The sequence below is a fragment of the Lithobates pipiens genome, unplaced genomic scaffold (assembly GCF_037356315.1).
Source record: "Lithobates pipiens isolate NorthernLeopardFrog02 unplaced genomic scaffold, aLitPip1_a1.2 Scaffold_75, whole genome shotgun sequence".
Classification (NCBI taxonomy): domain Eukaryota; kingdom Metazoa; phylum Chordata; class Amphibia; order Anura; family Ranidae; genus Lithobates; species Lithobates pipiens.
The window spans coordinates 885,001-908,001 of NW_027507898.1; the positions used below are offsets into that span (position 1 = coordinate 885,001).

At 41.6% G+C, this 23,001-nt stretch overlaps 1 protein-coding gene across 3 annotated transcripts in view; it reads right to left on the reverse strand.

Annotated features, from left to right (window-relative positions):
* The window catches only part of LOC143959442 (uncharacterized), a 56,776-nt gene that overhangs the window by 61 nt on the left and 33,714 nt on the right, over positions 1-23,001 (reverse strand). For 2 of the 3 annotated variants that reach the window (XM_077468096.1, XM_077468097.1), the window contains exons 4-9: positions 15,420-15,627; positions 12,682-12,820; positions 9,694-9,763; positions 9,548-9,594; positions 8,009-8,067; positions 1-1,977 (exon numbers count right to left, since the gene is read on the reverse strand). The exon at positions 1-1,977 is cut by the window's left edge and continues 61 nt beyond it. In XM_077468096.1, the coding sequence (XP_077324222.1) occupies positions 1,932-1,977; positions 8,009-8,067; positions 9,548-9,594; positions 9,694-9,763; positions 12,682-12,820; positions 15,420-15,627 (569 nt within the window). In that variant the 3' untranslated portion in view covers positions 1-1,931. The remainder of the gene's footprint in view (positions 1,978-8,008; positions 8,068-9,547; positions 9,595-9,693; positions 9,764-12,681; positions 12,821-15,419; positions 15,628-23,001) is intronic. The other variant, XR_013270232.1, reaches the window with a different exon arrangement.

Here is a 23,001-nt window from a genome sequence, read left to right on the forward strand (position 1 = left end):
CACAGAAACTAAAACAATTTTGAAAAAAAAAAAAAAATAGAAAGTTTTTGTTTCTGACAACCCAAAAAACAAACAAACATTCTTTTGCTCCAACGAGCTACTTTACAGGCTTATTAGTGAATACCTAATTAGCTTGCTCCCCTTCTCCAGTCTTAAAATAACAATAAAGCATTTATTATTTTAACATCTGATATTGATAAACAGTGAATAGTAAGAAGCTCAGTGCAACAAAAATAAAAATCACATAAATATACCAACCCACCCTTGCTAGAGGACAAATGTGTCTCCTAATACTATCAGCACAAACCATGTGAAATTCTGCTTTAGTAACAGGTTATACAGGATCTAGTGTGTACTACATGAACACAGGTGGTTTGGCCCGTGTGGCAAATCCCTGTGTTTTCAGGCACACAGGAACCCCATGTGCAGCACTCATCACTGATGGTTTCAAAACCTATGACAGGCTAAAATGCGCAGAATACCTGCATTCGGGGCAAATGGTATCTGAACACGTTACATCCCAGGAAGGTAGTACCACTTAGTAGTGTCCAGCCGCTGTAAAATTCCGACTGTTATAGATGTGGTCAGGCTGCAGTTCTGGGTGCCACATCTATGCCTATTATAAATGTTATAGATGATGTGACATCCAGAACTGCAGTCTCACCACTATGCCTATTTGACACACACGAGCTCAAACCATCCACGTGCACGAGGACTAAGTGTTCTCATTTAAAGCCAAAAATTCCTCTTTTCTTGTTTAATTTTAAACCTGCGTCAGATTTTTATCCCAGTGTGCGTTCTGTTGGGGAAATGAATCCTCAATTTCTGACTCACCTTAAAAAAAAAAGTTTTATCAGGAGATAGGCTTTAATCACCAACACATTATGGCAATTGTGACAACCAACATTCATAATTTACATGTATAACTATTCAGAACAATTTTTTTAATTTTTGTCTCTCGCATCATAAAAACGAAATATAGTTTCCTTCAGTGCAGGATTTATTCTGCAAAACAATTTAGCAATCTGCCCTCTAAAACTAATAGCTCCACAGTAGCAACCTAAGGGAGAAAACATTTTTGTTCTTTGCAGTGCAGGGAATGTTTCAATGCTCCTGCTGCTGGCTGGGGTGGAATGATAATATACAGGAAGAGGGGGACACTGGCAAATTTGTTATGTTCCTCTTTTAGATTACCAACTTGAAATAATTGTTATGTTTAATTACAATTTAGCATAGACATGAAATAAATTAATGTGTAAAATAAATAATGTGTTTTCTAGTATAACCAATTCCACCATGGTGTTTAGTTACTGTGGCAGTATGTGGTAAAAATCAGTGAACTGAGTATTTGGATAGATATAGACATGACTGAAGAGCTGTGCAGAGAACGAGGGACACATCCAATAAGAAACACAATAGGAAAGAAAAGCAACTGTGGCACAGTGCAAGGAGGGATATAAGGAGCAAGAAAGAAACCTGCTGGAGAGCAGAAAGAGAAAACAAGCCCACAGAAGCAGAAGAAGCTCACAAAAACAGGCGTGGAATAAAAGGATAGCAAAAAAAGAGAATTATGTGGGCCATAAAAATGATGTTTCTTAGTATAGTAGCCTTGTAGGATGAATAATCCGGGACAGTGTGTGACAGAATAGAGGTGACCATGCAAAGTGCAGGACGTGACAGCGGGGGTTACTGAGCTCTCCATAGCTTAGAACAGGTACAACTTTTACAGTTCATGTCTATGCTGACCCAGGCACCCCTTTCCTACCAACAAGGGAACCCTGTACATGTGTACACATTCGATAAATGTATACAAAAGGTTCCTGCAAGCTACATAAAGGCAGCCAATTTACTGAGTAGTAACGAGATACATAGCCAGTGTTTATACTTTGTTAAGACCCTCCCATCCCTCCCCACACCACAATTATGATCCTTCATTCAGTTTTCTTCTTTAATGCTCCGGGGAGCTTGGCTTGAATCCTGTAAGAAAAAAAAAAAAAAAAAAAGAGCCATATCTTACAGAGGTGTTACAGTGATGCCAAAACGTTGAAATAAATTAATACAATTGCTCCTAGGTAAAAAAAATAAAAATTGCAGGTATTTAGACAGACCTGCAGTAAGCTGCCAACCCCGTCCCCCCCCACCAAAAAACAAAACAAAAACAAAAAACACACCAGGAAGTAGAGCAGAGCTCTACCTCTTCAGAACAGCCTGGCAATTGGATGTAAAGGAGTAATGAAAACTACAACGTATGTGTACAGTCACCTATAGGTGCCTGCCCTTTATACCTGCTAGCAGATTTTGCTTTCTGAAGATCAGTGTCCCTTTAAACCACATTAATAACTAGGACTACTTAAAGGGGCTGTAAAGTCAAAAAGGTTTATCATCTTAATGCGTTCTATGAAGATAAAAAAAAACCTTCTGTGTGCAGAAGACCCCCCCCCCCCCCCCCCCAATACATACTTGAGGCCCATTTCTGTCCATCAAAGCCCACGAGTGTCTCAGCCACCCGAGACTCTCCCTCCTGATTGGCTGAGACACAGCAGTGGCGCCATTGGCTCCCACTGCTGTCAAAGTCAGTTAACCAATCAGGAGAGAGAGGGGGCGGGGCTGAACCTCAGTTCCGTGTCTGAGAGGACACACTGAGCTGTAGCTCGGCTAGGGTGCCCCCATAGCAAGCTGCTTGCTGTTACCTTGTCCCCTGGATCCAGAGATGTCTCACTGTGAGCGGCTCGTCCTCCGCTTGATTCATCTCATCGCAGGGCTCCATTCCCTGCAAGCATTGCGACGTACAGGGGAATTCAAAAAGTAAAACATACACATTACATACACTATAATGTAATCTTACAGATTACATTGCTGTATGTAATTTCACATCCCTTTGTCCCTAGTGGTTTCTCCAGTGTCCTGCATGCAGTTTTATATTATAAAAACGGTTCTTTCTGCCTGGAATCTGGAGATTGTCCATAGCAACCAAAACTGTCCCTTTATATCAAAAGTGGTTTTAGACCAGCTAGAAAACAGTGATAATAAAATTAGAATCACTCGCAGAATTGAGTGATAGCGATTTGAGGGAAGATCCGTCAAACACTGAAAAGTAATGACAGTGACAATTCTGCAACTGAGCAAATTTCAGTGTTTTTGATTTGGTTACATTATTGAATCATTTTTATTATATTATTTGGTATAATTATAGTCATTTATTATATTATAATTCATGATTTAATTTTTCAAACTATCATACCCGGGATGTCTGCTAGACTCTGGTTTGGACAGATTTAAGTGTTAGTCCTAAGAATTACAGGACTATGATATAAAACGCCAAATTTTCATGCAAAATTGTACCGCTTCCAGCACCTAAAATCTGAAATAATCATACCGCCAGGGAGGTTAAGGCCTCATGCACACTGGACGTTATAATAACGTTATTAAAAAATGGCAGTAGCTTTGCAGTGAGCTTTTCAACTTTTTTTCAATAGCCTTTTTCCCCCCCAATGGATCAAAAACATTAAACTTTAGTGAACCGCATTTTACAGCGTTTATCAGTGTTTTTTTTTATGTTAGAGCATTTTTTTTCCAGCCAAAAACAGCTGATAACAGCCTATGTGCATGGACACATAGGATAACATGCTGGAGAGTTTATTGGTTTATTGACTGTAGAAAAAAAAAAAAAAAAAAGTCTGAAGCCAGCAGCTGTAAGAGTCAGATTTAGTAGCTTGTGCCTAGTCAAGGGTGGCACTCGATTGTTGAGATCAGATGGTACGAAAAGCCAGCGCACCCTTATTTGGGATTACAAAAAAAAAAAAAAAAAAAAGTCTTCCTGAAAGGAGTGGCTGAGAGACTCACAGCCCAAACCACATCCAGACAATGGAAAGAAAAAAAATCTTTTTGTGAACTGGAGGGATGGAAAGGAGGTCATCTTGGATGAGGTGAAAGGCAAAAAACTGCCTACCCAAGAAAAAAGTCCTGAACCCAAACACCACCTTGCCACTATGCAAAAATCAGAAAGTGTTCCTTGCATGAGGAGGCCACCACTTTCTAGCAGCGGTGGTGACTACAAGAAAAACGGGTAAGAGTAATGGGAGGAATGTCTCGAACGGGTTCAAACAGCAAATTTCTTAGGAGCAAAGAAACAAGATTCAGATCTCACTGCGTCACAGAGAGCTACACAGGAAACCTCCTGAACAAAAAAGTCTTAATTAAAAAACAAGAGGTAGACTGTCTCTGAAAGAGAACAGAAAGGGCAGAAACCTAACCCTTGAAAGTAATGACAGCCAAATGCTAGTTTAGACCCAGCTGTAGAAAGGAGAGTTTTCACTCCACTGAGAAACATCTGGTGTGGAAACACTAGGCCCTACAGATCTTGACAATGCGGCAGAGGCCACAAAGCGCCTGCCAGGAGTTTTACCAAGTTGGTGTACCACATCTACCTGGGCCAGTCCTGAGCAATGATTACTACCAGAATGCCCTCCATCTCAAGGCTGTGAAGTAGACAAGGAAGGAGTTTCAGGGGAGGAAGGGCCCAGATAAGGCTACACTGATCCCACAGAACAACTAAAACATACACTGCATCTGCTAGATCCGTGTACCCAGAGACAAACTTGTCCAGTATGCTTCTGAACCTGGAGACTAGGCGGCCCACATTCAGCGCACCCCCCTAACTTTTACACAGGTTTAAGAACTGATGTCTGTGTGAAAAGAATACGCTCCCGGATCAAGCCACTGCTGGCTGTAGAAGTCTCTCTACCATTTGTCTATGCCTGCAATATACATGGCTGACAAGGATGGCATAAGAAGTTATGCCCAGGACAGGATCTGCTATAGCTCTCATTGCAGGAGACTTCTGCTTCCTCCCAAATGATTTGCGTATGCCACTACCATGGCATTATCTGAATGTGGATTGAATGACCCTCCAGTAATATGGTCCAATGCTGCAGTGACTGTCAAATCACCTGAAGTTTCAGGATGTTCATCTGGAGATGAGACTTTTTCCACCCACATACCCTATAGTAAGAGGACTCTTCCCCAGCCCCATAGGTTAGCATCCATAGAAAGGATTCTCAAAAAAGATGGGACGGAGGGACTTCCCTGACTTTAGGAATTGGATTCTTGAGCCAGCAGACCAGAAACAGTCTAGTCCTAGTTCTTTCCAGAGAATGGATCAACTTGTCCCTGGAGTGTTGTGTTTTAGAGATCTGAAGTACAAATAAGCAAATGGAACTTCTTCAAATGAGGCTACTTGCTGCTGCAAGTCAAAACGCTACCAGCCTGGAGTTTAAATCTGAGACCAGACTATCTAAAGAGGAGTCTAAGCATCGAGTTCAAAGGGGTAGAGAAACAAATGGGAAGTTTCTTTACAGAGAGAAGACGACTGCAGTGCGGTCCTTCGATTTCTCCCACTGAGGAAGGGAGAACCTGGCACAACCGCTCGTCATCCGCAGCATACTTGATTATGTTTTCAAGAGCTCCCTTCAAAACATATGGGGATCAAATTATTTTTTTGTTACACAAGGGTTCTGCAATCCTGCACTTTAGACAAAGGGCCCTACACATGTGCACTGACATGAGACACGCGAGAATTGGGACCAGAGGCTTCCAGTAAACCACCACAGCTTATATTTACTGCTACATCCATCTGCTCTACATGTTCTATAAGTGGGAGATCGAGCACAGTAGTATTTAGATCTCTTTTAAAAGGGATTGACCATTAAGCATGGTTTGACAAACTGAGGTCACAGCCAGAATCAGATGAAGGGGCAGGACCAACTAGTGAGCTCAGAGCTCTGGATGAGACTTCCAGCCACTTATCAGGTGGGTCTTTAAGGACCGGTACACCCTCTACCGGAATGGTAATCACCTTGTTAGATGGGACACTGCTGGATCCAAAGTAGGAACTGACAAATTCTGCAGAAAATCTTCACAAAATGTATACAAGGCTAATAATCGCTTAGCGGGAGCAAACAGCTCATCAGGATGCCTCCAATCTCCACAGAGAATAGTTGTAAAAGCGGGTGCAAAAGGAAAAGTATAAGGAGTTTTAATAAAAGGTGAAATAGTCTTCCTGAAGAAAAATGATTTCTCAGGGGTAAGCCAATTGATCAAGGACTGGAGCAACTCAGAATCTGAAACTGTGCAGTAGATGGCTCAGAAGTCCATAAGGCTGTCGCCATATCAGATATAGAATCTGCATGAGGCGGCACAACAGCACACTTGCGGCAATTAAAGTCAGCAAATAACTAGATTTGGGTAAAAGTCTTGCATGACCATAATAAAAACCCCAACAGAGTGCCCTGTTACATCCAACAGAATCAAAGAGGATACACAGGACAAAGACTAATATCAGAACAGGATTTCAGGGTGCAGATACCAACACTGCCAGACATAGGCAATAGGCATGCTGCAAGTAGCCCTAAAGCCTTTAATAGAATGTGAGCTAGAGGCACCCGGTAAAGGCCTGACTGTCCTCTCAAAGCTTTCGCCAGTGTTCTATCACCTGAAGGTAGCGTCATATAACCCATGGTCTATAACTTGATGTCCTGCATGATTAAGATATTCTAATTTTTACCCTTGTAATAATTATTGGTGATTATAACGGGGTTGGGGGCCCTGATCTAATGAGCCAACCTTACATTTTAACATATGTATTTTTTTTCTCCTTTGACATCTTGAAAATAATCTCACCACCCCCCCACAAAATATTATACTTGCACAGAACTGTGAGGCCATCTGGTTGTTGCCAATTTCTTAGATTCCAGGAAGCATGGAGAACATAAATAATGCAGTTTCATTTGCTTGACTCTCCAACCCACACCAGCTGCAGCTTGCTGGCAGACATTATCTAATGCTACACTGAATTAAAGCAACTTTATACAAACAAAACATGAAAACCTCTCTGATCAGACCTGCAGGTATATCACCCTGTAGTAGAAAATTATCTTTACAGAATTCCTGGCTTTTATATTTATTTATATTGTGAAAATCAAGAAGTATTGTTTCATATTATCAAATTTTGTGTCAATGGAATAATGTTTACACAAAATCTTTCATCATCTTATTTGAAAGAGGTATTTCAATACAATCATGCAAAACCAGTGACATGCTGAAACAATATACAGCTGTTGAATGGATCATGTACATGGAATTACAGAAAAGTTAAGTTAAAAGTAGTACAGCCAAAGCTCATTTGGCTGTACTATTTCTATGGATCACAGAAGTGCAGATATTATTGCACACCTGTGACCCATTTTCAGCAGAGAGTTCGTTAAAGTCTACTGTCTGCTCACAGAAGTCGGTCCATGCACCGTGGCATCACGACAATGGCGTCTGGACCGACACCTGGCTCAACCACTCTGCGAGCTGCTAAGAGCCTGAGCCAGCCACCCCTGCCCCATCCACAGCTCAGCGCTCCAGTGAGCGAGGAGTGTCAGAGCAGAGAGCTTTGACCGACAGTCTGCAGCTCTCTGGTCGCGGAGCTCTGGAAAAGGAGAGATAGGTGCTGTTTGATCGCTCGGTTGTCAGTGTAGAGGTGCCAGGGGACAGATGCAGCAGCGGACCGATGGCAAGTATGATTCGGGGAAAAAATAAAAGATAAAGGATCAGTCCACCCCAACACTAAAATCACAAGAAAATAACAAAAACAGATATTCAACAGATTGTGTAAAATGAACATTTTACAAAAAGACTGCAACGCTTTTCTTCTCAGCAACTGCAGAGTTTTTTTGTTTTTTGCTGTACCCGTTTTTTATTCATATGCCTTTATCATTTAATGACTTACTTTGAAGGTTCATATAAAAAAATAAAGAAAAAAAAAATAACGAACTATCTGAGCCACAGGCCTCATAGGCCTGAACACAACATTCTTTGGAGAATTCAATGCAGAGCGCCAAGTTCACAAACCACTCAGGATCTGTGATGGTTTTTACAACAGAAACACAAAACACTTCAGATGACATCTATTGAACAACAAGCCCAACTTTTCTGCTACCTTCCAATTCATATATGCAGTACTCACTTCTCTGTAATTGATTTCACTTGATTGTGCACCAAAGACACATAGTGATCGATCTGTACCTGAGGCACAAAAAACACATTCGTTAGAAAAAAATTCATTAGTGACAGAAAAGTTATTGATACATGCAATCTCTCATGAAAAAAAAAAACTAGGGACACAAATAAAAGGCAGATAAAGGAACTATGGTATATATAAAAAAATAGATAAATAATAATTAAAAAAAAAAAAAAAAAAGTAGGAAAATAAGTAACGGTTGACAAGGTACATGATAAATGCTTTAAAATTATTTTTATTTTCAGATAGGACAAAGATAGCTTTCTGTCCCCGCTTCCTTGTAATGCTAGCTGCAATGGGGGGGTAGTACACCACCCATAGTGCATGTACTGCATCCCATTGGAAACTGATTATGGGGAAAAAAAAAAAAGTCTATACATCAGAGATGCATGTAGGTTGCCCAAATGTGTAACCAGATCACATAAGACAATGCATGCAACTAAGGTATCTATATTTTGATTCCTTTTTGCTGCCAGAGCAGTTTTTGCACATATTAAGACCCACAACCATTTGATATTTTTTTGAAAGTAGGGACACTGGAGAATAAAACTGTGGTACATGCAATTTAAGTCAAATTTGTATTATTGCAGCCGTTTATAAAACTCATTAAAAAAAACAAACAAAAACTGCGTTTTAGTGCACGCAAACATACAATCTATTACCCAATTTTTTTTTATTGCCCAGCTCTGCCAGGGAATGACAGCTCTGAACCCTGAAGTGTAGAAATGGTTGTTGCATCCATGTTGGCTGGTCTCCCTCTGCTCCACCCACCATGCCTATCCTGGTCCTGCAGGAGGTACAGCTAAGGCCGGAATAGAGGAAGTTTTCAGGAGTGTGTGGAAGTAATTGGGTGGCCGCCTGAATCACTTAAAGTCAACAGTTGGCTTGACAGATGTAAACACACTCTTGGCTGGCATAGCAGCATGGAGTGTGTGACCCCTCCAACTACTTCTAAAAGTGATCCAGCTAATCAGCCGCTCGGATGACTTATCAGAAAGAGCTTCGGCTGCAGAAAACTTTAACACCGGGGGTATGGCTGTAGCTAAATGCCAAAACCCCGGTATTAAACAAAGTACTGACATTTTCCCAGTTAGGCGGTCGGTAAGTGGATATCAGTAGTGGACAAGTGTTTTTTCTTGAGTTTGGAGGCTCAAGCCAATATACACACCTGCATGGATCTGAATAACCATGATCTTTGGCCTTCTCCAGGACATGCATCAAGCCTCTGTGTTTATTCAGACTGGACTGGTGACCTGCATAAATTCTAACAGTACATGGAGGCAATATCCAACACTGCAGACAGGCAGAAGTTGGATGCTTACACCATTCATCTCTGCTGTAAAAACTGGACCATGCAAAATCACTATTTATAGCAATATCAACTTCACAGGATACACGCTCTTAAAACAAAAGCGTGTCATCTTCAAATTATAATAGACATAAAAAAGGTTTAGTTATTGCACACTGATGTGCTAGTAATTGTACCTTGTATTTTTCATACACAACTGGAGCAATGAATGCAACCAACACACCTATAAAAAAAAAAAAAAAAGGAAATATAATAAAGTTAACTATATAAATTGGTCACTGGCTATACTAAAAACAGACAAACTCACAAGGAAAATGCTTACCAAGTATTAAAAGTGTGATCCCATTAAACACAGCGCCTACATAGGTCATCAGCCACATGAAAAGGGCAAGCTGGTTGGAAAAAATGATCAGAGTAAATCTATTGTATCCGGTTTGATTAACAGCTATTAATACAGAATTTACAGACAATGTTTTTTTCTGTATCTTGGAGTATAGCACGGGCTGGATATTCATAGACTGTTATAGGCTGTACTGTTAGATGATTGGACACTGGCAAAGCTTTTGGACATACCTCCATTGGGCGTACCCCTATAACCCCTACCCTGCTCCGTGAGACCTCAGTTTGTTTTACAAACAATGAAGAGTTAATACAGGAACAGAGGGGAGGGTGGTCTGTGTCATATACTGTACTCCAAGATATGGAATTTAATCAAAGTATGTTTTACCTTAATTGTACAGGACAGACCGGATATTGATGGACCCTGGGGTGTCCTCAAATTAATCAGAAAGGTGGGTAACCACAAGGCAAACATAACTGTGCCAAATAGCCTAACTAAACAGAAAAGGGTCAAATATCCAACTCAGAGTGCAGCAGAAAGAACACTGATTGAAAGCACCATTCACAAGCCTGCACATCCACCTATTAAAACCTGGAAAATGTGTGAAAAAAAAAAAAAAAAAAAAAAAGGGTGGTACAAATGCCTGATGTAGCTGATAGCAGTCTTATCCACTATCCGCAATAGCGGACTTGAAGGCAGGGTGCCCTTTTAGAGAGCCTGTTGTCAAGAATATTTTTGACATATGTCCATATTCCTGGAAAGGAAGCGGACATACCAGGATCGTGGCTGCAGCTGCAGAACTTGCCATCGGCTTTTATGTAAAAGTGATCTGAGCAGCTCTGCAGCTACCCAATCACTTTTAGAGTACAGGGCTTGGAAGGGCCCCCCACCGCCACTGTTCCCAGGTTCACTTATTCTATCAGGGAGCCCAGAACTGCTGTAAATTGGTCAGGCTACCCGGTAATCCATCGGAGAATAGTTTAAACACTCAACAAGTCAATAACAAAACAAATTCCTAGTTTCCTGATAGCGTCTTCTGAATAGCATTAATTTTTATGAATAAAACTAATATTTGTGTTTTATATACACAAAATACTGCATGTGATATGTAAAGTGTCAATTCACTACTGGTAAATACTGCATATGCAATAACTACATGCGGTATAGTCGCAAAGAATGTGTGTGTGTGTGTTATATATTTTTTTTTATTAATTATTGTGTGGTCTAGCCACGTGCTAATAAATGTATTTAAGAGTTGAAACCTTTAGCAGCAGTATTTGTACCAATGCTAAATATAACAGCACCAGCTAAGAGATGCTGGTGGCCAGCAAGCCGGCACACACATGTGTCCTAACACCCAGTGACTCTCCCTGCATGGCTCTTTCAGCTGACAGATGGGGATTCCCAGATTCCTATTTCAAATTTCATATCAAACCCATATCTTAGCAGGAAAGGCCTGAACCATATCAGGCCACATGCCCCAAGCACCTTGTCCCCATGTTGAAGTGGACAAGGCCTTCTTCCCCCAAACCATGGCAAAGTGGATGTGGGGGTCTACAGGCGGGGAGCATAAGGCCCCCCCACCCCAGATACCAGACTGTATGTGAATAAGGGGTAGCATGCTTGTATAAGATCACTTTCACACTAGGGCCATGTTAGCGCTAAAGCACCGCTCATTTTAGAAGTGCTTCACCACTGTTTTGCGGCGCTTTGAAAGTGCTGCCCATTAATTCCAATGGGCAAGGGTGTTTTGGGAGTGCTGTATAAAGCGCTCCCAATCCACCCCAAAGATGCTGCTTGCAGGACTTTTTATTTTACAGTCCCACAAGTGCACCGCCCCAGTGTCAAAGGGCACACTGGAATTAATGAGAGGCTATTTCTAGCGCTAAAGTGCCTGAAAACCACCCCAGTGTGAAAGGGGTCTAAGGGTCTTGTATGGATTGTGGGGGAACCCCCTCACCATTTGTCGTAATACAGTTCAAGACCTTTTGTTTACATTCGCCTGTTAGCCAGGAATCCCTGGCTGACAGCTGAATGAGCAGGGCAGGGATGAGTTCTTAGGACGTCAGCAGGTGCCAGTTTTCTGACAACCAGCAACTCTGAGCTGGAACTGTCACAATTAGTTAGTAATACCACTGCTAAATGTTTCACTTTCTGCTGCAGCCAGGAGGTCCAGCCTGCATTAAAATAAGGTGTAACAAATGCGTTCAATCTTGCAAAATCAAAAAACCGCATGCAGTATTTAATGTTTTTTTTTTGTGAATTGTCTGCTGAAATGCACACTGCAGGAGTTATTTTAAAACAAAAAATCATGTATTTACTGCTTAATTCATCCCCAAGTTCAATACTTGCTATAGGGTTACAATAAGGGTCCAACAACCCTACCTTTCCAAGTCATTGGTCCCTGTATGGGAGGAGGCTTTGCCCATCACAGTGGGCATACCTTTCCAGATGGGTCTTCAGGGTCTGGGAACCACAGGAATGGACCACGGCCCTGGACCTGTAGTATAGCACCCGCGGTTGACTACAATTGCTGAAGTGAGCACTCAAGCAGGAACCAATGTCTGAAGCAACATTATAGAAGGTCCCCACAGTGTGCGGTCCAGGTACAGTTATCAAGGCTTTACTGAGGTTGCACCGATCTGGATGCCCAACTTCTGTTGTAGTAGAAGGCAGTGAAGAAGTTGATTGAAGAATTCACAGTAAATAACTAGTTAAAAATGCAGAAATTTTTCTATAAAGGGAGAGGAGGTCCATCACCAGCAAGAAGACTTGGGTCTCAAGTAGTGGGGTAGAGGTAGAGTAATAGGGATATGCCCAAGAAGAACATTTCCAAAAAATTGCCAGTGTCCCATCACCTGAAAGTAGCAGCTTATATCCCAGAGTCTAATTGTATAGCACAAGCTAGATATTTAAGATCTTTATACACAGGTATTCCTCAAACTGTAAAGCGATGAAAACTTTCCTCACCTTAAGTGAATCTATAAGGTCCTCCACAAGAAATAGGCGCACAATGTACTTCAAAGCACTGTTGACGTGGACAAGGGAGGAACTCACTTTCTTCTGAAAGCTGTCAGAGGAAAGGGTGATGTCTTGGTCCAGAAGAGCTCTGTAAAACAAAATACATAAATTTTATTCAACAAAAACATTCATGTAGCAGGTATTTTTAGATGCATTTGATAAGATACTGTACCAAAGCTCTCAGGGTGGAAAAGAATACTATGCTCTAAACTACATCAGTGTATTTTAAAGGGTGACAATTTATGTTTTAGGAGTGGTGTCTGACTAAAACAAAATGGATCATCATCATTGTTTTTGTAGTAGTGGCAAAGGTTTATTTCATATCGCACATCTACATTTATAGTAATTTCCATACCAACTGCTTTGTGGTTATTAAATATAGCTAAACACATAGGTCCCTAATCATTCACCTTCTGGAATGTATACAAAAATGGTGCAAACTCTCAATGCTAACCTCCTACTCAATAACTGTATTAAACCTGACCACCAAGCAGAACAACAACTGACGCATTTATGAATTAAAATTATTACCCACAAGTACAAGTGAATCTGACTGTGCCAGCTTTCTGTAATCAACTTTACAGCAGTATTCAAACGGTTAGAGACAGCACTAGGAGGAAATGATGTGTGCATGCACAAGTGATCCTTCTGCTGTACTATAGGGTCACAGACTGGGGGGGGGGGGGGGCGGGGGGGAGATGACCAGGCTATATCAAATATTTTTGCAGAAGAGGAACGCCTGGACACAAATTTGACAGCGCTGTCTGGCAGGGTTGTGCAATTTTCAGAACTGCAAGAACAGAAATAAAAATCCTTTCACAGGCAATATGCCGTAGTTGTTTCAACTTTGTATGTAGCGGTTTGTCTGGGAGTGCAACTTATCTGCATTAGCTCATAAGAGATGGGGAATTCCTTCTGTGCCAAGCAATTATATCATTTCAGAGTTGTGATAATCACAGCTTTTTGTTTGATGTATAACGGGAAGCGATTACCCTTTCACATTTTATAAGCAAGGCTTACTAGCAAAGAAAAAAAAAAAATACATCTGACTATTGATTTGGGGACTGTGCATGCAGTGTTTCCGAGATGCAGCTTCTGAATAGGCAAATGCTAAAATTCATTTTATAATCAATACCATCAAGTTATTTTGTAAAGATTACTAGAAGTAAAATTAAGTTATTCTTTAAATTGGAATTTTGTGGACAATTATTAGCAGCATAGCTGACAATTTACACCAAATAACAATCAGTAGGATTGCTGGTTTGGTTTAAACCCCTTATAACATGTGTCTACAAGGAAGATTAAACAGCTCAGAAGCTCAATTTAACCACTTCAATATCGGGAACTTTCACCCTCCTTCCTGCCCCGTGTCAATTTTCAGCGTGGTCACACTTTGACTGACAATTGAGCGGTCATGTAATGCTGTACCCAATCAAAATTTGTATAATTTTTTCAGACAGATAGAGCTGTGTTTTGGTGGTATTTAATCAACACTGTTTTTTTAATTTTTTGCTAAACCAATTTTTTGAAAATAAGTACATTTTTCTCCTTCACTGATGTGCGCTGATGAGGTTGCACTTATGAGGCGGCACTAATAGGCAGCAATGATATGCAGCAATGATGGGCGGCACTGAAAGGCATCACTGGTGGGCATTGCTTTTGGGGCTGCACTTTATCAGTGCAGATCCCCCCCCCCCCCCCCCCATCAGGAAAGCCGATCTCCCCTAATAACATGCTGTCAGCATGAGTAGAGGAATGCAGATAACTGGCACTTCACTGTGATTGGACACAGCTGATCACATGGTAAACAGCCTACTTCATAGTCTCTTTGTGATTGGAGATGCAGTGTGTCCAAGCGTCGCACTGCACAACTGATTGCTGTACATGAGCAGCTTGTTCAGAAGGACGTCACATGATGTCCAGTCAGAACAATTAAGCCACCGCCCAGCCGTCATTTTGCTATAGGCCCGTTGGGAAGTGGTTAAAGAAAACCTGTATTGATAAAAATGTTGTAGCAGTATAGGCTGTCCTCCTTATGAAACGTTACTTGCCTGCGTCTTCCCTCAATACCTTCTAAATCCCTGGACCAATAAAGCATAAAGCCATTTAAAACCAGTTAAGTCAAAACTCCTGATCTGTATACCTGCTGAAATCAGAGTTTAGTAATGGTAGCCCTTTTATTCTCTCAGGACAGTAATTAGTTAAATGAGCCCAATGTCAAAGGGCTGACATGACAGAAATAAATGTTTAGGCCACAACAATCTTTTTACAGACGTATTAGATTTGTTGCAAATATGTGGTAAAGAAGAATAAAACACAGGAAGAGAAGGCATGCAAGGTTTAGCGGACACCATAAGGCGCTGTAACAAACTTCCTGCTTACAGGCAAACCCCATTTAAAGAACAACCCCACCCATTTCTGCTTCTTTAAGTGACTGTAACAATATGTAGAGTAAAAGAAACATTTTACATTTTTAATCAAGGAGGGTATATTTTTCATCAGCTGCATTAACATAAAAATCTGCAGACAGCCATAGTCTCTTTACTGAAACCAAACCATGCTGAGTCGGATTGCCAACAGGAAAGCAAGACTAGCTTAGCACAGAGTCACCACTGCATCCACCATCATGCATAACTGCACTGGTCAAATAATGCCTCCTAAATAACATGGGGAAAAACAGCTCTTACTTGAATGGATGTCCTTCATCAGACTTCTGGACGGCTTGCATGACAGATTTGTAGATACGGAAGCTAATTGTGACAGTCAGCAGGGACAACACGAGATACGATACAACACTAATGATGCTAAATGCTGCCAAAGACAAAAGCAGCACCATAATGGCTCCAAAAACCATCCCAGATTTCTTCACATCTCTCCAGTACAGCAGATCATGAACTGAAAAAAATAAAAATAAAAAAATGTATTTCACCTTGGCAAAACTTGCAATAGTTCACATATCAGAACAGTTTAAATTAAAATGTTAATAACACATTTTGATTCACAAAATATTAACCATATACAAATGCTAACTAGACAATTGATAAGTATATTTTTATGAATCGCAAAGCATTAGGCATCAACAACCCAATGGCAACAATATTCAAATAAGATCCGACTTTCTCTAGGAGAAGTAGTCATTGCATGAATTGATTGGGAAATATCAGGGCTAAAGACCAACTAATACACTAAGCTTTGGCTGTAGAGATAGTCTCGCAGGCATGAAAATATTAACCTAATTAAGTCCCTTAATTCTAGAAAGGGGATGATCATTTTATTATGTATGTTTCAAAAAGAAAATTCACTCAAGTCAATAGAAAAAAATCTAAAGTGGAATCACATGTGTTTTTTGCTGTCCCTCTTCAACATTTAAGCAGGCCATATATTATGTGACCATAGGTCGCAGGAAAGAATCGTTCAATTCCCCCAGAGCTACTGTGGGGGGAGCTCTCCTAGCCGGAAGAACACAGCGATTACTGCTAGCAGCTATAGCCGCTGGTTGTACCCTGGTAAGTACAATCAGCCTGCCCATACATGGATTGAACCTTGGCTGGTCTCTGCTGAATCGGTCAAGATTCGATCCATTTATAGCCAGCTATAAAATAAAAAAAGGAGCTGGGAGACGATCATGCGACTGGCCCGGAGCGCCCTCAGAAAAGGCAAGTAGACATCTTTCCTTTATAGGATAGTTAGAAAAGGCTTAGAATAGAGGTGGAAACAAGGTTTAGGTATTGTTAATATACGACTGGGATTCTACGTTAACACCTGTAAGGGTGACACTTATGTTAAAAGAGGAGCTCCTGACATTTTTGTGTTTATTAAGAGTCAGCTGCTACAAAAACTGTCGCTGCTGACTTTCAACACACCCACCTGTCCTACGAACCAGCGACGTGCCCACCCGAGCCATCGCTTGCCTCAGTCTTCTCGCCCCGATCCCGGCATCTCAACTGTGGGCACAGAGCTGCAAACAGCACGCTGCTTCACAGCTGGGTACCCACTGGGCTTGCATGTGCCATCCATTGTTAATGGTCCCACAGTTCTCTTGGACCTGTGACGTGTCCCAGATGACTGCAGAGAGGGGATAACTTCTGCTTGGATCACTTAGGCAATCAGAGTGAAAGTGGGAATGGGTACCTGTCAAAATCAGGTATATATCAAATGCTAGGTCCACATAAAGCAATGCAAAGCACATCAGTACTTGAGATGAGCTGTACTAAATGAAAGTCAAGTGGAAAACCCATCCGTTTAAATGCAGAAAAACTCAAACTACGGGAATAGAGGGGGAAAAAATAAAAAGAGTGCGACAAGGAATTTAGAGCAAGTAATTCTAAAAACTGTCCAGATATCCCACGTCCCATTACTGGTACTTCATATAGGAGGCACTTTCATTCTTGAAAGTCCACCCAAGCCCACCCTCTCTCTACACAGCTGGCACATTAACTGTAATTCCAATAACAACTTTAACATGACATGCAATATAAAAATTGGTGCCATGAAGTTATACAGTGAAGGAAGTGAATATTTGATCCCCTGCTGATTTTGTACGTTTGCCCACTGACAAAGGATCAGTCTAGAATTTTAAACAGTAGGTTTATTTTTTCACAGTGAGATACAGAACAAAAAAATCCAGAAAAATGCATTTCAAAAAAGTTATAAACTGATTTGCATTTAAAATCAGTGAAATAAATATTTGACCCCTTAAAAAAAAAAAAAAAAAAACAAACACACACACACGACTTAGTACTTGGTGGCAAAACCCTTGTTGGCAATAACAGAAGTCTGACATTTCTTGTAGTTGGCCAAACAGGTTTGCACACATCTCAGGAGGGATTTTGTCTGACTCCTCTTGGCAGATCCTCTCCAGGTCAATAAGGGTTTGAGGCCGACGTGCGGCAACGTGAACCTATAGCTCCCTCCACATACTTTCTATGGGATTTAAGGTCTGAAGAATAGCTAGGCAATGCCAGGACCTTATAATGTGCTTTTTGAGCCACTCCTTTGTTGCCTTGGCCATGTGTCATTATCATCCTGGAATACCCATCCACGACCCATTTTCAATGCTCTGGCAGAGGGAAGGAGATTCTCACCCAAGATTTGATGGTACATTGCCCCAGCCATCATCACTTTAATGGGGTGACGTTGTCCCGTCCCCTTAGCAGAAAACCCCCCCAAAGCCTAATCCTCCATGTTTGACTGTGGGGATGGTGTTCTTGGGGGTCATAGGCAGCATTCGGCCTCTTCCAAATATGGCGAGTTGTGTTGATGTCAAAGAACTTGATTTTGGTTTCATCTGACTACAACACTTTCACCCAGTTCTCTTCGGAATCATTCAGATGTTCATTAGCAAACTTTGGATGGGCCTGCGCCACCCCCCCCCCCCCACCTCAAAGTACCGCGCCCCCCTACCCATTCACTTAAAAAAAAAAAAAAAAAAAAAAAAAAGAGGACACAGTACACAGGTTTTTAAAGTATTTTTTATTAAGGCAGCTACGGCGTCACTTCCGATTTCTTCTCCGCTCTCCTAAAAAGGTCTTCTAGCCCTTCTCTGGTTCTTCTCCCTCTGTCCGCTGTCATCTCCCTCTATTTTTCTTCCGACGTGGACTCTCCTGCTCAGGGCATGATGGGGCAGCGACATCATAAGTGGCGGGGCCTCTGGGTAATGTCACCAGATGACCTTGCCTCATGTTAATATAATTAGTGGCACACCGTGCACTCAGCATTAGAGCGGGAGAGAGCATTGAGCCAACATAAGAACAACAGAGGAAGAAGACAGCGGACGAGACCTGGTAAAAGAGCAACAAGACAGTGGACAAGACCCAGCAGAGGCAGAATACATCACACCGGAGCTGTCTTAATAAGTTACCTTTATTAGTATTGCGTTTTATTTTTGACAGTTTTTTTTCCTAGGTGAATGGGTAGGAGTACAATGTACCCCATACTCATAGGATGGGGCCCCCCCCTTGTTAAAGGGGGCTTCCATATTCTGATAAGCACCCCCCGCAGACCCCGACAATCAATGGCCAGGGTTGTCAGGAAGAGACCCTTGTCCTCATCAACATGGGTACAGGGCCCCCGGTTCAGGAGGGGGGGGGGGGGCGCAGATACTCGCTCATCCCCACCCCCTTTCTTGACCTGCCGGGCTGTGTGCTCGGATAAGGGTCTAGGTATGGGGGTTCCCCTTAACTTCCATACCAAACCAAAGGGCCTGGTATAATCTTGGAGGGAGAACCCATGCGTTTGTTTTGTTTTTTAAATTTGGAGTTCCCCTTCAAGATCATCAGAGCACAAGTTGCATGCCAAAGAAAGTTGAATCAGTTAAGATGGCGATCCGACTTCAGTGATATTCAAAGGGCTGAAGTAGGATCAAAGTCCAACCAAAGTAGTGCAGGGAGCATTTTCAAAATCGTATCGACTTGTGTCGGGACCAGTTAAGACGGCTCTCATAGGAAAACATTGATTTTCACACATCATACGATATGAGCCCCCAATGTTGGATCGTTTGTCGTACAAGTGTGAACCCGGCTTGATAAGGGGGTCCAATACTTATTTCGCTTATTAAAATTCAAAATCAATTTTTAACTTTTTTGAAAGGCGGTTTTCTGGATATCTTTTGTTTTGGACATTTTTTGTTAGTCTGTCTCTCACTGTCAGGCTACATTCACACCTGAGCGTTTCAAAGTCACGCATTTTTACAAAATTTTTTTCTCCCTGGTCACCAATATAAAAAGATGAAAGATGCCTGTAATCTGCCCCAAATAAGCTCATGTTCTTTTTTTGAGCTTAAAGCGTTTTTCAGGCATTTTGCTTCAGGTTACAAAACGCACAGATGTGAACAGGTGTCATTGAAATTAATGGTATTTTGCATGTTGGACGTTTTAGGAGCTGAAAACACTCAGGTGTGAATGCAGCTTCAAATTAAACCTACCATTAAAATTACTGATCATTTCTTGGTCAGTGGGCAAACATACAAAAATAAACAGGAGATCAAAATACCTTTTTCCCCCTCAATGTACTACCGAAGCTGAAAATACCATGGCTTTTAAAGAAAGGGGCTTTCCTTTAAAGGGTATACTGTAAATTTTATGTATTTGCCTGTGTTTTCTAAAATCTAGTTTAAGCATCCGGTCATCAGTCTTCTACTGGCAGGAAGAAGCGTTTTCTCAGCCTGCACTTTGCAATTATCAAACTGCATAATTATATCTTTGTTACAAGACACAATGAGAGATGGTGCAGGAGGGGGCTGATTTGTGCCGATGATCTTCAGAAATCACAGTATTTAGCTAAATATGATCAGTATCTGTTATGGCAGGGAAAATGCTGGTCACAACCACTGAATTATTAATAAATGGAATGCCAAGTGTAATTTTAAATAGTACTTTAGACTATAATAGCCTCTTGTTTCTTCGCAGCACTGTCATTCAGACTTTACTGCATTGCATAGCGAGTTGGCTGACAGGAAAGTAGAGCACAGGGTTGATCTTCTGCATTGCTGCTCCTTTATCAACCAATTCTAAGGCTGACCCATTCCTTGACAAAACTATTGTTCTAACTGCAGGAGAGCACAGAGGTCAGAACATGTGATGTTTAAATATGTTCAGCTAGTTTTGTTATCCAGACACTTTTGGCAACCATAATGCCGCATACACACGATCGGAAATTCGGCCTGCATAAGCCAGAGGAGAGCTTGTGCGACTGTGTGTATGCTCCATCGGACTTTTGCTGGCCAAATTCCTGACAGCAAAAGATTGAGAGCAGGTTCTCAATTTTTCAGTCGGAAAAAGATTTGATTGTAAAATTTTGACGCGCAAAATATCCTACGCATGCTCGGAAGTATTGAACTTAATTTTCTCGGCTCGTTGCATGTCACCACGTTCTTGACGGTCAAAAGTTCAGCAAACTTTTGTGTGACCGTGTGTATGCAAGCCAAGATTGAGCGGAATTCCATTGGAAAACCCATCCAAGATTTTTCCGACATAAAATCTGCTTGTGTGTACGTGGCATTACACTTCACGTGCATGTATTTCAATTGTGATTTTTGCTTTCTGCGTACAGTAACGTAAAATGCCTTAAAATGTGTCTGACCAAAAAAAAATTAAAAACAAAAATAAGTAATATATGCACATTTGCCACTAAACTAACACTGCAGTACAGAAAAATATTCATCTAGCAGAAATGCAGTGTGCTCCCAACCTCCAGTCTGAGCTGACCACACAGTGGGGTTTGATCAACTAAAACTGAAGAGTGCAAAATCTGGTGCAGCTGTGCATGGTAGCCAATCAGCTTCCGACTTTAGCTTGTTCAGTTAAGCTGGTTGGTTACTATGCACATCTGCACCAGATTTTGCACTCTCCAGTTTTAGTAAATCAACCCCAGTGCCTCTGCTAAAGTAAAAATTTCAAGCAGTGTCTGCCCTGCCTTCTCTCATGCTGCCCTACAGAACACATCCTCCTGTCTTCATCTCTGTAAGGCCTCATGCACACTGGACGTTAAAATAACGTTAGAAAAATGCCAGTATCTTAGCAGTGGGTTTTTCTATGTTTTTTTCAATAGCGTTTTTCCTTTTCAATGGATCAAAAACATCCAAAAACGCTGGTGAGCCACGTTTTTGAGTGCTTATCGACGTTAGAAAGTTTTTACAGCTGAAACAGCTTAAAAATAAATAAAATAAATAACCCACTAGTTTTTTTTTTTTTTTTTAAAGCCAAAAAACGCCCGAGCCAAAAGCTACTGATAGATAGCAGCCTATGTGTGCATGGACACATAGGATAACATGATGGGGAGTTTATTGATGGGTTAATTTATCTGAAGCCAAATACAGCTGCTGTAAAAACATCCAAAAACGTCCAGTGTGTGCGAGGCCTCACTTAAAAGAGAGCAGTTCTGTAGTCCAGAAGGGGAGAATTCAGGCAGCGCTAATAACATTGCTTAGTATTTCAATGCAGTAGAGGCTTCAGACTTTTCATCTTTATCTTGATCTTGGTGGCCAGACAAAGCCAGCAAGAACAATATACTTAGCTTCACAAGTGAAACCTAAAAAAAAAAAAAAAAAAAAAAAAAAAAAAAGAAGAAGGAGCTAGATAAAGGACAGAATTATTGAGGCAGCAATTCGAATCCAGTACTCAGCAGTGACTGATTATTACTAATGCAATGACAAAAATAGAAAAGGTTGGTAAAACAAGTTACACATCATTTTCTGGGCGTACCGACAACCAGATATTTAAAAAACTGCCACTTAACATATGAGTTCACCAACACGGAGATCCACCATCCCTCATCAGCAATGCCCCATATCCTAGCTAATGCTAGGTACACACAAAAGATTTTTTTTTCCTTAACCACTTGCTTACTGGGCACTTAAACCCCCCTCAGTCCCAGACCAATTTTCAGCTTTCAGCGCTGATGCACTTTGAGTGACAATTACGCGGTCATACAACACTGTACCCAAATGAAATTTTTATCATTTTTTTCCCACAAATAGAGCTTTCTTTTGGTGGTATTTAATTACAGCTCGGAGTTTTATTTTTTGCTAAACAAACAAAAAAAGATGCAAAAAAAAAAAAAAAATCATGTTTTAATAGTTTGTTATAAAATTTTGCAAACGGGTCATTTTTCTCCTTCATTGAAGTGCGCTGATTAGGCGGCACTGATAGGCTGCATTCGTGGGCACTGATGGGCTGCATTGGTGGGCACTGATGGGCTGCACCGGTGGGCACTGATGGGCTGCACCGGTGGGCACTGATGGGCATAGTTAAGGCGGCACTAATAGGCACAGATAAGGCGGCACCGATGGGCACAGATAAGGCGGCACTGATGGGCAAAGATGGGCACAGACAAGATGGCACGGATGGGTGGCACGGATAAGTGGCACGGATGGGTGGCACGGATGGGCACTGATAGGTACCACAGATAGATGGGACTGATGGGCACTGATAGGTGGCACTGATAGGTGGCACTGCTGGGCACTGATGGGCGGCACTGCTGGGCACTGATGGGCGGCACTGGAGTGCAGCACCTTTGAGGCAGATTGGGTGGCACTGTGGGTGGCACTGTGGGCACTGACGGGGGGCACTTACTTTTGCTTTTATTTTACTTCAGGATGGCACTGCGGGAGGCAGGTGGGCACAGGCAGGTGGTCCCTTGTATTGATGGCCGTGATCGGGACTGATGTCCCGATCACGGCCGCCGGTGATCGGCTTTTTTTTTCTCTCCTCGCGCTGTCAGCGCGAGGAGGAATAATAGCCGATTACCGGGTCCGTTCTATCACATGATCAG